Here is a 13,040-nt window from a genome sequence, read left to right as displayed (position 1 = left end):
AGGTGCACCATCATATAAAGTGAAACTATTCTTTTCTAGAATTTTGTCTGCAATATTTTACATTTACACTGTATGTCACTCCTCATAAAGGGCCTGTGTGTGTGTGTGTGTTTGTGTGTTTGTGTGTGTGTGTGTGTGTGTGTGTGTGTGTGTGTGTGTGTGTGTGTGTGTGTGTGTGTGTGTGTGTGTGTGTGTGTCAGGCAGTTGAAAAGGTCAGTAATAACAGAAAAAGGAGAAAGAGAACTACACAACAACCACAGTCACCATTACACCAGCTATACACAACTCTCCCCTGCAAATGTAACCTCCAGGCCAGCACAGCAGCACGTCCGTCTCCTCCTCCTCTTGCCGTCTTCCACGTCTGTTGATTTTCTTGCCAAACAGGACTTGCTCATAATGCGTGGGGGGAGCCACAACTAAATTTAGCCTCTTGCCGCAAACATATACACAACGAGCACTTGGTGCTCCTCCCAGCCCCCAAGAGAGTGAGCAGTAACAGCCACTCCTCAGCTGCACTGCACGCACACACACACACACACACTAGATAACGACTTAGTAAAAAGGGTAACTTTACAGATCTGTGATGTCAATGAAAATACCCTAGTTTGTGGAATATTCAGACTACCCAGCTGCCACCTTTTTTCCCCATTCTGACGTTCAATTTGAACTTCAGCAGCTGATTGGCTGATTGGATATTTGCATTAATAAATGCTTGAATAGGTGTACCTAATAAAGCAACTGGTGAAAGTGTGCACATATGTGTACATATATACACATCTATATGTGTGTTTGTATAATACAAGAATCCCTTTCCTATATAGGAACCTTAAAGACTGAATAATATTGTTATGCTCTGTTTTATCGCTGGTATCTTCAGAAGCACCTTTGGTGGATTCTTCCCTTCAGGTTATTTTATGTTGTTTTTGAGAGTCACTGACAGTCTGCCTGTTTTAACCTGTTGCACCATACCAGGTATGAGGGGGTGGCACATTTATTGTGTGTCTGGCACATTAGCAGCTTGTGCAGCCTGGCTTTAATTTAATGTATAGCACACCAAAGTGCAAGCTGCGGACAAAATATTCACTTTAAACCTTTTTGAGATTCCAGTATGAAACAAAGGCAGCTCACAGTCACAGTGTTAATATAAAAAGATCAGGTGTATTTTATTGAGTATAATTTTGACCTTACTGTGAATTATGTCATTATTTGGTGCTATTTAAAGACATTTTAATTTACCCGATATGAACTGAACTGAACTGAAAAAACTGGAATGTTGGTGGCAAGTGCGGCAATGGCCCTGCAGAGAATAAACAATGAGCTGCATATGGAGATATTGCATTCACTATCTTAGTCAGATGATCACTTTTTGTACTGTGGGAGGAAGTGGTGTCCATCAAGGCTGCAGCAGACTTTAAGCTAAAGCAAATATTTGAGCTGTCACTATAGGAAAAATACATGTTACTAATGAACAACAAATACTTATCTCCTCAAGTGTCCCAGAAAGCCACAGCAGTGAGACAATGAGCCTGCATGAATAATAGGAGCTCCGTGGACCCGGAGCAGCTACATGCAGCTTATCCTGATCTTTAGCAGTTATATCCGTGCTTTACTCTCTGTGACACACGTCTTAATCTCAAATGTGTTTTGGAGTTTCAATAAAGCTGCACTTAGAAACTAAAGCTAAATAAATTCTGCTCGTGGGCGGCTCCTTTTCGCAGTAATTACATTGATATTAAAATATGACTATGTGACGATAATTTACAAACGAACAAACTAACTTGCTGATCCAAAGCAATGAACCCTTCTTAGGTCACAGAACCTGTGGATAACACGGCGTAGCGTGTCTTTAAATTGAGTACACAATAAAGTGCTGGTAAGACTCTGGGTCATCTTCGCATCTTCAACGTACCTCTAAAGTGCGGATCTCCTGCCGGGTGAGGTCGTTGGATGCGGCGCATCTGGTCCTAAGAGACAGCAGGCTGGAGATGGATATGTCCACCAGGTTCTGGATGAGTCGGCACTGGTGCAGAGCCTCCTCAGCTCCTGCTGGTTCCGACGTGCTGCTGAGGGCCGACCTGTCTCTTCTGTCCACCGCTCCGTCCATTCCGCCACATTGGCGCGGCTTGTGTCATAAACAGCGCCCTGAAGACGTTTCACACACCACCGTCAGCGCTTCCTCCGAACACCGCATGCTTTGACAAGTTTCCGTGTTTGTACTTCAGCTGTTGCAAGTGTCTTTCACCAAGCTTAGCAGATAAGAACAAGGCAGCGGCAAAACCTCTGCTTTAACTTTGGTCCGTGTACTAAGTATAATTGATGTGCAGTTGTTGAATCTGTATAATGAGAAATGTCAGTTTTTTTGGTGTATATTGATACGTGTGAGTTGGTTCTTCAGCAGGTGATATCGCCTAAATGATATGAAAACATTGTCTATCTTATTGCTGCTTTGGACAAAGACGTGCAGTGTGATTCAGCATAACTCCGCACCAGTTTCTCTTTTTACCCAGTTTATACAATCAAAACTAAAAAGAAGCGCGGAGCAAACCGGAAACAGACCTTTTCCATTCAAAGTAAAAGCTTTGAACATAAACAGTTTTGAAGACGGGTTAAAAAAAAACTTAAAGAGGAACTAAACCACATAAATGAGCAAATTGCCTAAATATTAAATGCAGTTCAATTACAGTTGCCACTTTTGCAAAGGTAATTGTCAGGTGCCACCACTGGAATATTGACAGTGTTGTGATACAGGTGGAAAGACCATAGATTGCACTGGAAATAGCCACCATGTCTGCAAACTTCAATAGAAGAGCAGTAAATTTAGGTTAGAATAATGAGTAAGTCCCGCTTTTAAGGTTCGAGACTGAGGGCTTTTACAGTTGTGGGTCGGACTGTGAAACCGCATTCTCGTTGGCTAGCTCACTGGATAATGAGTTGTCAATCACAGCTCATTATCCAATGAGCTGGATAAACCTCCTTTCTGAAACAAATTGACGCATTTTTTTTTATTCAGTATGAATCGCAATGGCTCTCGTTTACTAATATGTGCGTGGAAATGTTCTTATTCTGCGCCAATAAAAAAAAAACAAGTACATATGCCAAATTATTGTCAGAATCATGAAACCTGCCACTGGCCTGTTTTGTTTTCATGTGCATTTGTTATTAAATCTGAATTATTCTGAACCAACAGGCTTGTGCAGTCTGCCTAGTATCTGCACACTGCCACACCCGATTAAAGCTGAGAAAGTGGTGAGGTAATCCAGTATGGATGAGCCTGGAAATTTTATATAAAGATTTTTTTTAGATTTCAGCAGCCTAGGATGAACTCTTTCAGAATGTGTGCAGTGAACAGTGAACTCACCCTGGAGCATTTCAAGAAATTCAAGATGGTGTCCAACATGGGCAACACTTCAGGTCATTTGCAGTAACTTCTTTTGTATTTAATCCAGGCTAATAAATTTGGTGTCTAACCATAGATTTTTGGGGTCATGGAATTCATTGAAGCTATTCATGGCAGATACAACCAGGGAAAAATTTACCCCGGCCAGGCCTTAGGCTGTGAGGCCTGGTCGGGCACAGCCCAAAGAGGAGACATGGGCCCGCCTTCCTGTAGGCCCACCACCCGCGGAAGGTACCGTAGGGGTCAGGTGCACTGTGTCTCGTGCAGTGGCCAAGAGCAGATGCCCGGCTATTGAGACTGGCTTTTGGGACATGGAATGTCACCTCTTTGGTGGGGAACAAACCTGAACTAGTGCGTGAGCTGAGAGATACCAGCTAGATATACTCTGGATCACCTCAACGCACAGCATGGGCTCTGGAATCAGTCTTCTGGAGAGGGGCTGGACTGTATTTCAGTCTGGAGTTGCCCTCAGTGGGAGGTGGGTATCCTTGTATCCCCCCCAGCTAACTGCCTGTACCCTGGAGTTTTCACCGGTGGATGGGAGGGTCGTTTCCCTGTGCCTTCTGGCCAGGGAATGGGTCCTGACTGTTTTTTGTGCTTATGCACCAAAGGACAGTTCAGAGTATCCAGCCTTCTTGGAATCGCTAGGCTATTGCTTGAGGGTTCTCTATCCGGTAACTTCATTGTCCTACTGGGAGACTTCAATGCTCATGTGGGCAATGACAGTGAGACCTGGAGGCGTGTGACTGGGAGGAACGGTCTGCCTGATCTGAACCTAGAGCAGTGTTCTGTTATTGGAGTTCTATGGAAACCACAGTTTGTCCATAACGAACACCATGTTCAAACATAGGGATGTCCAGAAGTGCATGTGGCATCAGGACACCCTAGGCCGCAGGTCAAGGATTTTGTAATCATATCATCAGATCTGCGACCATATCTACTAGACCAGCCATTCCCAAAGTCAAGAGTCCTGCAGCCCACTTAAAAATTAGACAATCCACTGGGGCCCACCCAATCTTAAATCTTCACTATAATCAAAATACAAGAGAAAGTGATGTATTTCCTTTAAATTTTTATTCAAACATAAACAGCAGGGGCTGTTGGCTATAAATTGCTAATGCGACCCAGTTGTAAGTGTTAATGTCAGTATGTGACCCACTTGCCACTGGGACACAAACTTCAATTCAAGAGTGGTAAATTTAGGTCAGAGTAATGAGTAATAGCACAAACTAACCACCTCCTGTTACCAGTTTACCAGGTCCGGGGAGGGAGCTCGAGGAGAGCGCTTGGTGGCTGGGCCTTAGCCTGAGAGGCCTGGCCAGGCGCAGCCCAAAGAGGAGACATGGGCCCGCCCTCCTGTAGGCCCACCACCCGCAGGAGGCACCATAGGAGTCACGTGCAGTGTGTCTCGTGCGGCGGCCAAGGGTGGATGTCCTGCTATCGAGACTGAGTTTTGGGACATGGTATGTTATGGGGCCCACCCAATCTTAAATTTTCACTCTAATCAAAATACAAGAGAAAGTGATGTATTTCCTTGAAAATTGTATTCAAACATAAACAGCACAGGCTGTTGGGTATAAATTGCTAATGCAACCCAGTCATAAGTGTTAATTCCAATATGTGACCCACCTGCCACTGGGACACAAACTTCAGTGCAAGAGCAGTAACACAAACTAACCATCTCCGATTTCCAGTTTTAATTCACTTTTTATATACATAAATACATTTATATAAATATGTAACTGTACATACTTGTGAGCAATTTCAAACTGAATTTCTGTTATTACTGTAACCCATCTGCGGGCCACATTTTGGGAAACACAGTTCTAGACACTGGGGTGAAGAGAGAAGCTGAGCTGTCAACTGATCACCACCTGATGGTGGGTTGGATCAGGTGGTGGGGGAGGATGCTGGACAGACCTGACACATTTAAATGCATAGTGAGTATGTGCTGGGAACGCCTGGCAGAATCAGAATCTCACCTCTGCTTTTTGTGGATGATGGAGTCCTGGAATGTTTTGCAGCCGAGTGTCAATTGGCAGATATGAGAATTAGCACCTCTAAGGCTACGTTTACACGACGTTTCCAGTGGAAACTGTGTCATTTTGCCGTTGATGTTTCCAAAAAATGACGCATTTACACAGAGACACAAAACACTGAAAATGCTGCAGTTCCTATTGCCACAAGTTGGCAGCGTGAATATAGGAGCTGCAACCCTAGGGTGTATGTGCTAGTGCCCCCCGTTTCGTGCTTTTACACAGAAACGAAGGTCGGAGTGTTTCAGAACTGCTCTACTCTGGGGCCCGTTTCCAAAAAGTATAGTTTTCACTCCATTCTCGTGTAAACGGGAGGCCGAAACGCATCAAAACTTTACCGTTTTCATTTTGAAACATTGTCGTGTAAACAGAGCCTAAGTCTGATGCCATGGTCCTCAGCCGGCAAAGAGTGAAGTGCCCACTTGGGGCAGCAACTTGTCCCTGACCCAGAGTGGGAGTTATCTCAGGGTCTTGTTCATGAGTTAAGGGAGCAGGAGATGGACAGACAGATCGGGGCTGCAGCTGCAGTGATACAGACGCTACATTGTTCCATTGTGGTAAAGAAGGAGCTCAGCATAAAAGCGAAGCTGTCATTTTACCAGTTGATCTGCGTTCCCACCCTCACCTATGGTCACAAGCTCTGGAAAGTGACCGAAAGAACAAGATCACAAATACAAATGGACGGAACTGAGCTTCCTCCAAAGGGTGGTTGGCCTCTTCCTTAGAGATACAGTGAGGCATGCAGCCATCTGGGAGGGGCTCAGGGTAGATCCGCTACTCCTCCATATAAAAGGAAACAGTTGAAGTGCTCCATTCCATAGTTGGTATCAGTAGCCAGGCCTATGCAGAACAGCAGTGGGGACAGAGCATCTCCTCGGTAAATCCCACACTTGATGGTGACTTGTGCATTTGGCTTGAAGTTGGCCTCTAGTGTTGTTCTCCACATCCCCATTGAGTTCTTGATGAAGGCTCTTAGAGTCCTATTAATATTGTACAGTTCTAGGCATTCCAGGATCCATGTATGAGGCATCGAGTCATAGGCTTTCTTGTAATCAATCTAGGCACAGGTTGATCAGTCTGGTCTTACAGTCTCGAGTGACTGCTCTATCAACCAGTAGGTGTTTTGCTCCCCTGGTGTCTCTGCCAATTATGTGCCTGCTCATCTTAGCTGCTATGATGCCTGACAGGAGTTTCCATGTTGTACTGAGGCTGTCAGGGTCCTGGGCTGTTCGCCCAGCGCTTTGTGTTTTTTGTTTCTTGGTGTTCTGTCGATGTATTAGGTTTTCTTATGTTGGGCTCCTGGTTTTGATTCCTGGCTTATGTTTTGGTTGTGGGTTATTTTTGTGTTTTTAGGTTGTGCTGGTGTCTTGTAATTGTTTTGTCTGCCCTCTGTCCTGAGGTCAGGTTCATGTGTCTTAGTCTTGGTTTGTGTTTCCACTTCCTGTTTTATTTTGATATGTCTTGGTTCATGTGCTTTGGGTTTAGTTTTGCTTCCTGTGTTTCCCTCACAGCTGTTTCCCATTGTCCCATTACCTAGTGTATATATATTGTCTGTGTTCTTGTCTGTTGCCAGGTTGTTGTCTCCATCATGGTGGAGTGTCTGTTTATTCCATGTCTTGCCCTGAAGGTTCATGTCTTGGATTACATGCCTTATCTTGCTCCCGAATGGATTTTGTACTTTTGTTTTGACTTTTCAGTAATGTCCATTTTAGTTCACATTCGTCTACAGAGTCCTGCTTTTGGGTCCAATTCAGCCTGTCACTCCACCTGCCTTGACAGAGGCAGGTTATTGGCCGGTAGTTGGATCCTATTCTGGGGATCAGGACCATCTGGCCTTCAGTCAGCCATTCTGGGTGTGTCTTAGCCTCTAGCAGCTGGTTCATTTGTGCTGCCAGGTGCTCATGGAGTACAGTTAGCTTCTTTAGCCAGTAGGTGTGAATCATGTCCAGCTCATATGTGAGACTTTTTCTTGGATGTCTGACACTGTGGCCTGGTCACTGAAGCCTGTTTGCTTTTAAGTCATTAAATGGTCTTGCCCCCCCTTACCTCTCTGAGCTCCTACATAGGCACTCGCCCTCCCGGTCGCTCAGGTCCTCTGATCAGCTGCTCCTGGATGTGCCGAGGACACAACGAAAGCTCAGAGGGGACAGAGCTTTTGCTGTGGCAGCACCTAGGCTGTGGAATTCACTTCCGCTCCATATTAGACAGGCTTCTTCACTGTCCATTTTTAAGTCACTTCTTAAAACCCACCTTTTTTTATTGGCAACTGCTTGAGAGTTGACTTTTATTGACTTTTACTCATTTGTTTTATTTATCAATTTTAATTGTTTGTTTTTATTGTTTGTGTATTTTATTGTGTTTTAATGGTAAGCACTTTGGTCAGCACTTGCTGTTTTTAAAGTGCTATATAAATAAAGTTGGCTTGGCTTGTTCAGGGAGATTGCTGTGGTCTGCTCTTAGATCCACTAGCCACTGAGCACTGGTGTTGTGTATTGCATCCTTCTCCCATATGCTCTTCCAGTACTGCTCTGTCTCCAGCCTTGGTGGGGGTGCTGTTCTCATATTGTTCCCCTGCCACTGAGAGTACACCTTGGATGGTTCAGTGGAGAACCTCTAGTTTATTCTCCTGGTTTCTATCTCTATGATATACATCAAGTCAGTGATGGTCAAAGTAGGGATTGTCCATAGTGCTGCATGTTTTAGTAGACTTTCAGAGGGCCTCGGTCTAGCTTAGCCTTTCTACCAGTAGCTGGTGTTTTGCTCTTCTGGTATCTCTGCCAGTTCCTTTCTGGGCCCCACTCATTTATTGAGCCATGTGCCTGCTCATCGTAGCTGCTATGGGATGATAATATACCTCTCACTGGGATTACATGTGTAGTTGCATTCCAACAGTACCTGATTCAACAAGGGCAATTTCATTGTCTGGCTACCTGTTGTTGACTTTTGATGAGATAGTTTGTCTCCACTTAAAATGCTGTCTTTTTTTCAGTTGCTGTTGATTTGAATTCCACCAGGAAAGAGTTGAGCTGGGCCACAAAGTCCTCGCTGTCCTGTTTGGGGTCTGACAGGTGTTTGTGGTCAGTGACCCAAAGCAATATTTACATTCAGGCCTATGACCTCAAGCATGAGCACTGTGGTGATGCTGTCAGTTCATTCATCCCTGGAAACATCAGTTTCCCAATCAGTTCACATGAGTGGACATTAATGTCAATGCAATTGCCCTGGAAGTGTCTTGTGTGCGCCGGGGAAAGTTAGTTGTGGATGTTGAAGCTTTTTTTTCAGGGTCAGAGTAAGGTGAAGGTGAAGCTGTTAAATATTTAGTCAAAGCTGGCCCTGAATATAGTCTGATGTTGATGGTGTTGGTCTGTCATTATGCTCTGGTGTCTGTGCTCAAGCAGGATGATGATCCAGGCCTGGGTCTACCTGCTTTTGACACACTGACACACATTTTGATTTGTATCATTTTTCATTGCTGCCTGTCAACACTTTCTCTCCCTGATTCTTGCTTTTTCCTGCCACAAGAAAAAAAAAGTCTGCATTAAACAGCACATACTTATTTCTTTCCTTTTAATTAATTTGCTTTCTCCTCTTCATTTTCTCTTATTTCAGTTTATTATTTTTTTGAATTCTTTTATCTCACACTGAAATACTTTTTTCTTTTTTTTTGGAAACCCATGTTCATTTATCCACACATTTTATTGTTCCAACATTTTCTCAGCATTGTTTTTCATAAACTGGACATTTTGACTATTTCAGGTCATATTTAATTTGAGCCGGCTTTTCTGTTTTGGATTGTGAGTTCCCCATTTTAGTTCCTGGCGGTATTCCCTTTTAATAATCCAGAGAGCCATCCATCACGAGAGCCAATCTCTACATTCTCAATGACAACTAACATCTATTTTTGAATTCAGGCCTGTTAACCTGTGGCGATCTACCCAAATCAACTGTTTACAGAACTTTTTCTCTGAATGAAGGACCTGCTTAACAAGCACAGAATAATTTCACGTTTCTTAAATCAAATAATTTGTCCTTAAAAAGCTACAATACAATCAGAAATTCAAGTTGGTCTCAAGCCGCTCTCCACTCTGGGTTCTTTATCAGTTGAGCTTTCAGCAGTGACTCTGTCTGCTCTCAGTTGTCAGGCACTCGTCTCCTCAATAATTTACTTGGAGGTGAGTGCTGAGTCTACCTGCAGGTTTTCTGGATTAACATTAAAACAGAAAAGAAATCACTTGAGAAATCCCCTCCCTGGTTGACAGTCATAGAAGTTAAATCAGTTGAAACACAAATTTTCCACTACACAGTCCTCCTCCTTCACATGTAACCACAGGTATTAACAGTCCAAGTCAATAATAAACCAGATCACAGCTCTTTGGTGCACCAGGCTGAGTGTGTCTGAACTGCCGGGAAATTTCCATTCAGCTAGAGGAGGATCCCCTGGAGGCTTTAAAGTGCTATTGCTATTGCACTAACTAACTGTTTCCTCAGCAATAACAAAATGCGTATGTGTATATGTGTATGTATGTATATGTATATATATATATATATATATATATATATATATATATATATATATATATATATATATATATATATATATTTATTTTTGGTTCTATCCCTTTTTTTTTTTAATTTATCTATATTTTTCCCATTCTCTGTCTATCTTTCTCTTCTTTCCCCTCCCTACCTGCCTGTCAGACCTGGCCTGAATAAATAAAAAAAAATAAATAAAATACAAACATTAACAAGAATTGCCTTTAGAAAAAAAAATAGAGCTCTTCTTGTAAAAACAAATATGTTTGGTACAACAGTGCATTCAGATCATCATTCTGATTGCAAAAATTGCCAGACATGACAGGCTTTTGAAAAAAAATCCCAAGTATTGGTATGTGTGTGTATATATATTTATAAATATAAATGCATGAGTAAAACTGAACTCACTGCTGTTCAAAAAGGGATTCTTACTGGGAAAAAGAGCATATACTGTTTATATTTCTATAATCATCAGAAAAGAAACCATATTAGCTCAAGATATTCTGGACAAGACTGACTGTCCCTACAGTATCATAATATACTGATGTCAACAACAACATTTTGAACTCACTGATAATTAGCAACCAAAAGAGAGCATGTTATTAAATGGTATAATGTTGGGTGGGTAACATACAGGGTTTGGACAATGAAACTGAAACCCCTGGTTTTAGACCACAATAATTTATTAGTATGGTGTAGGGCCTCCTTTTGCGGCCAATACAGCATCAATTCATCTTGGGAATGACATATACAAGTCCTGCACAGTGGTCAGAGGGATTTTAAGCCATTCTTCTTGCAGGATAGTGGCCAGGTCACGATGTGATGCTGGTGGAGGAAAAGGTTTCCTGACTCGCTCCTCCAAAACACCCCAAAGTGGCTCAATAATATTTACATCTGGTGACTGTGCAGGCCATGGGAGATGTTCAACTTCACTTTCATGTTCATCAAACCAATCTTTCACCAGTCTTGCTGTGTGTATTGGTGCATTGTCATCCTGATACACGGCACCGCCTTCAGGATACAATGTTTGAACCATTGGATGCACACGGTCCTCCAGAATGGTTCGGTAGTCCTTGGCAGTGACGCGCCCATCTAGCACAAGTTTTGGGCCAAGGGAATGCCATGATATGGCAGCCCAAACCATCATTGATCCACCCCCATCCTTCACTCTGGGCATGCAACAGTCTGGGTGGTATGCTTCTTTGGGGCTTCTCTACACCGTAACTCTCCCAGATGTGGGGAAAACAGTAAAGGTGGACTCATCAGAGAACAATACATGTTTCACATTGTCCACAGCCCAAGATTTGCGCTCCTTGCACCATTGAAACCGACATTTGGTATTGGCACGAGTGACCAAAGGTTTGGCCATTGTGTATATTGACCCTGTGGAGCTCCTGACGGACAGTTTTGGTGGAAACAGGAGAGTTGAGGTGCACATTTAATTCTGCCGTGATTTGGGCAGCTGTAGTTTTATGGTTTTTGGATACAATCCGGGTTAGCACCCGAACATCCCTTTCAGACAGCTTCCTCTTGCGTCCACAGTTAATCCTGTTGGATGTGGTTCTTCCTTCTTGGTGCTATGCTGACATTACCCTGGATACCGTGGCTCTTGATACATCACAAAGACTTGCTGTCTTGGTCACAGATGCGTCAGCAGGACGTGCACCAACAATTTGTCCTCTTTTGAACTCTGGTATGTCACCCATAATGTTGTGTGCATTGCGATATTTTGAGCAAAACTGTGCTCTTACCCTGCTGATTGAACCTTCACACTCTGCTCTTACTGGTGCAATGTGCAATTAATGAAGATTGGCCACCAGGCTGGTCCAATTTAGCCATGACAGGTGTTTCAGTTTCATTGTCCAACCCCTGTACATGGCCCCAAAGGAATGCTGCACTTTCAGCCCAGAAATTTCAGAACAATAATAGTGCACAACAAAATACATCAGGTACAAGAAATTAAGATGACTTAATCTCTTTAATTTATATCAAAATGCCATGTGACTGTATGAAGGTTCCAACCCACATACACGTGTCAGCTGAAACTGCAATAAAGCAAAGAGGATAAGAAATAAGATATACAGGTGCTGGTCATAAAATTAAATATCATAAAAAAGTTGATTTATTTCAGTAATTCCATTTAAAAAGTGAAATTTGTATATTATATTCATTCATTACACACAGACTGACATATTTCAAATGTTTGTTTCTTTTAATTTTGATGATTATAACTGACAACTAATGAAAACCCCAAATTCAGTATCTCAGAAAATTAGAATATTGTGAAAAGGTTCAATATTGAAGACACCTGGTGCCACACTCTAATCAGCTAATTACCTCAAAACACCTGCAAAGGCCTTTAAATGGTCTCTCAGTCTAGTTCTGTAGGCTACACAATCATGGGGAAGACTGCTGACCTGACAGTTGTCCAAAAGATGACCTTTGACACCTTGCACAAGGAGAGCAAGACACTAAAGGTCATTGCTAAAGAGGCTGGCTGTTCACAGAGCTCTGTGTCCAAGCACATTAACAGAGAGGCGAAGGGAAGGAAAAGATGTGGTAGAAAAAGTGTCCAAGCAATAGGGATAACTGCACCCTGGAGAGGATTGTGAAACAAACCCATTCAAAAATGTGGGGGAGATTCACAAAGAGTGGACTGCAGCTGGAGTCAGTGCTTCAAGAACCACCACGCACAGACGTATGCAGACATGGTTTCAGCTGTCACAGTCCTCGTGTCGAGCCACTCTTGAACAAGAGACGGCGTCAGAAGCGTCTCGCCTGGACTAAAGGCAAAAAGGACTGGACTGCTGCTGAGTGCTCCAAAGTTGTGTTCTCTGATCAAAGTCAATTTCACATTTCCTTTGGAAATCAAGGTCCCAGAGTCTGGAGGAAGAGAGGAGAGGCACAGAGTCCACGTTGGCTGAGGTCCAGTGTAAAGTTTCCACAGTCTGTGATGGTTTGGGGTGCCATGTCATCTGCTGGTGTTGGTCCACTGTGTTTTCTGAGGTCCAAGGTTAATGAAGCCGTCTACCAGGAAGTTTTAGAGCTCTTCATGCTTCCTGCTGCTGAGCAAC

General features: G+C 43.1%; 1 protein-coding gene across 1 annotated transcript in view; it reads right to left on the bottom strand.

Moving 5' to 3' along the window:
- The window catches only part of ksr1b (kinase suppressor of ras 1b), a 68,250-nt gene extending 66,146 nt beyond the window's left edge, over nucleotides 1-2,104 (bottom strand). The window contains exon 1 of the mRNA XM_030745355.1: nucleotides 1,910-2,104. Coding sequence (XP_030601215.1) covers nucleotides 1,910-2,104 — 195 coding nt within the window. The remainder of the gene's footprint in view (nucleotides 1-1,909) is intronic.
- Between the last annotated feature and the right edge of the window lie 10,936 nt (nucleotides 2,105-13,040).

The sequence above is a fragment of the Archocentrus centrarchus genome, chromosome 13, assembly GCF_007364275.1.
Source record: "Archocentrus centrarchus isolate MPI-CPG fArcCen1 chromosome 13, fArcCen1, whole genome shotgun sequence".
In the NCBI taxonomy this organism is placed as follows: Eukaryota; Metazoa; Chordata; class Actinopteri; order Cichliformes; family Cichlidae; genus Archocentrus; species Archocentrus centrarchus.
Note: the sequence above shows the minus strand (reverse complement) of the source record. Positions and strands in the feature narration are given on the sequence as shown.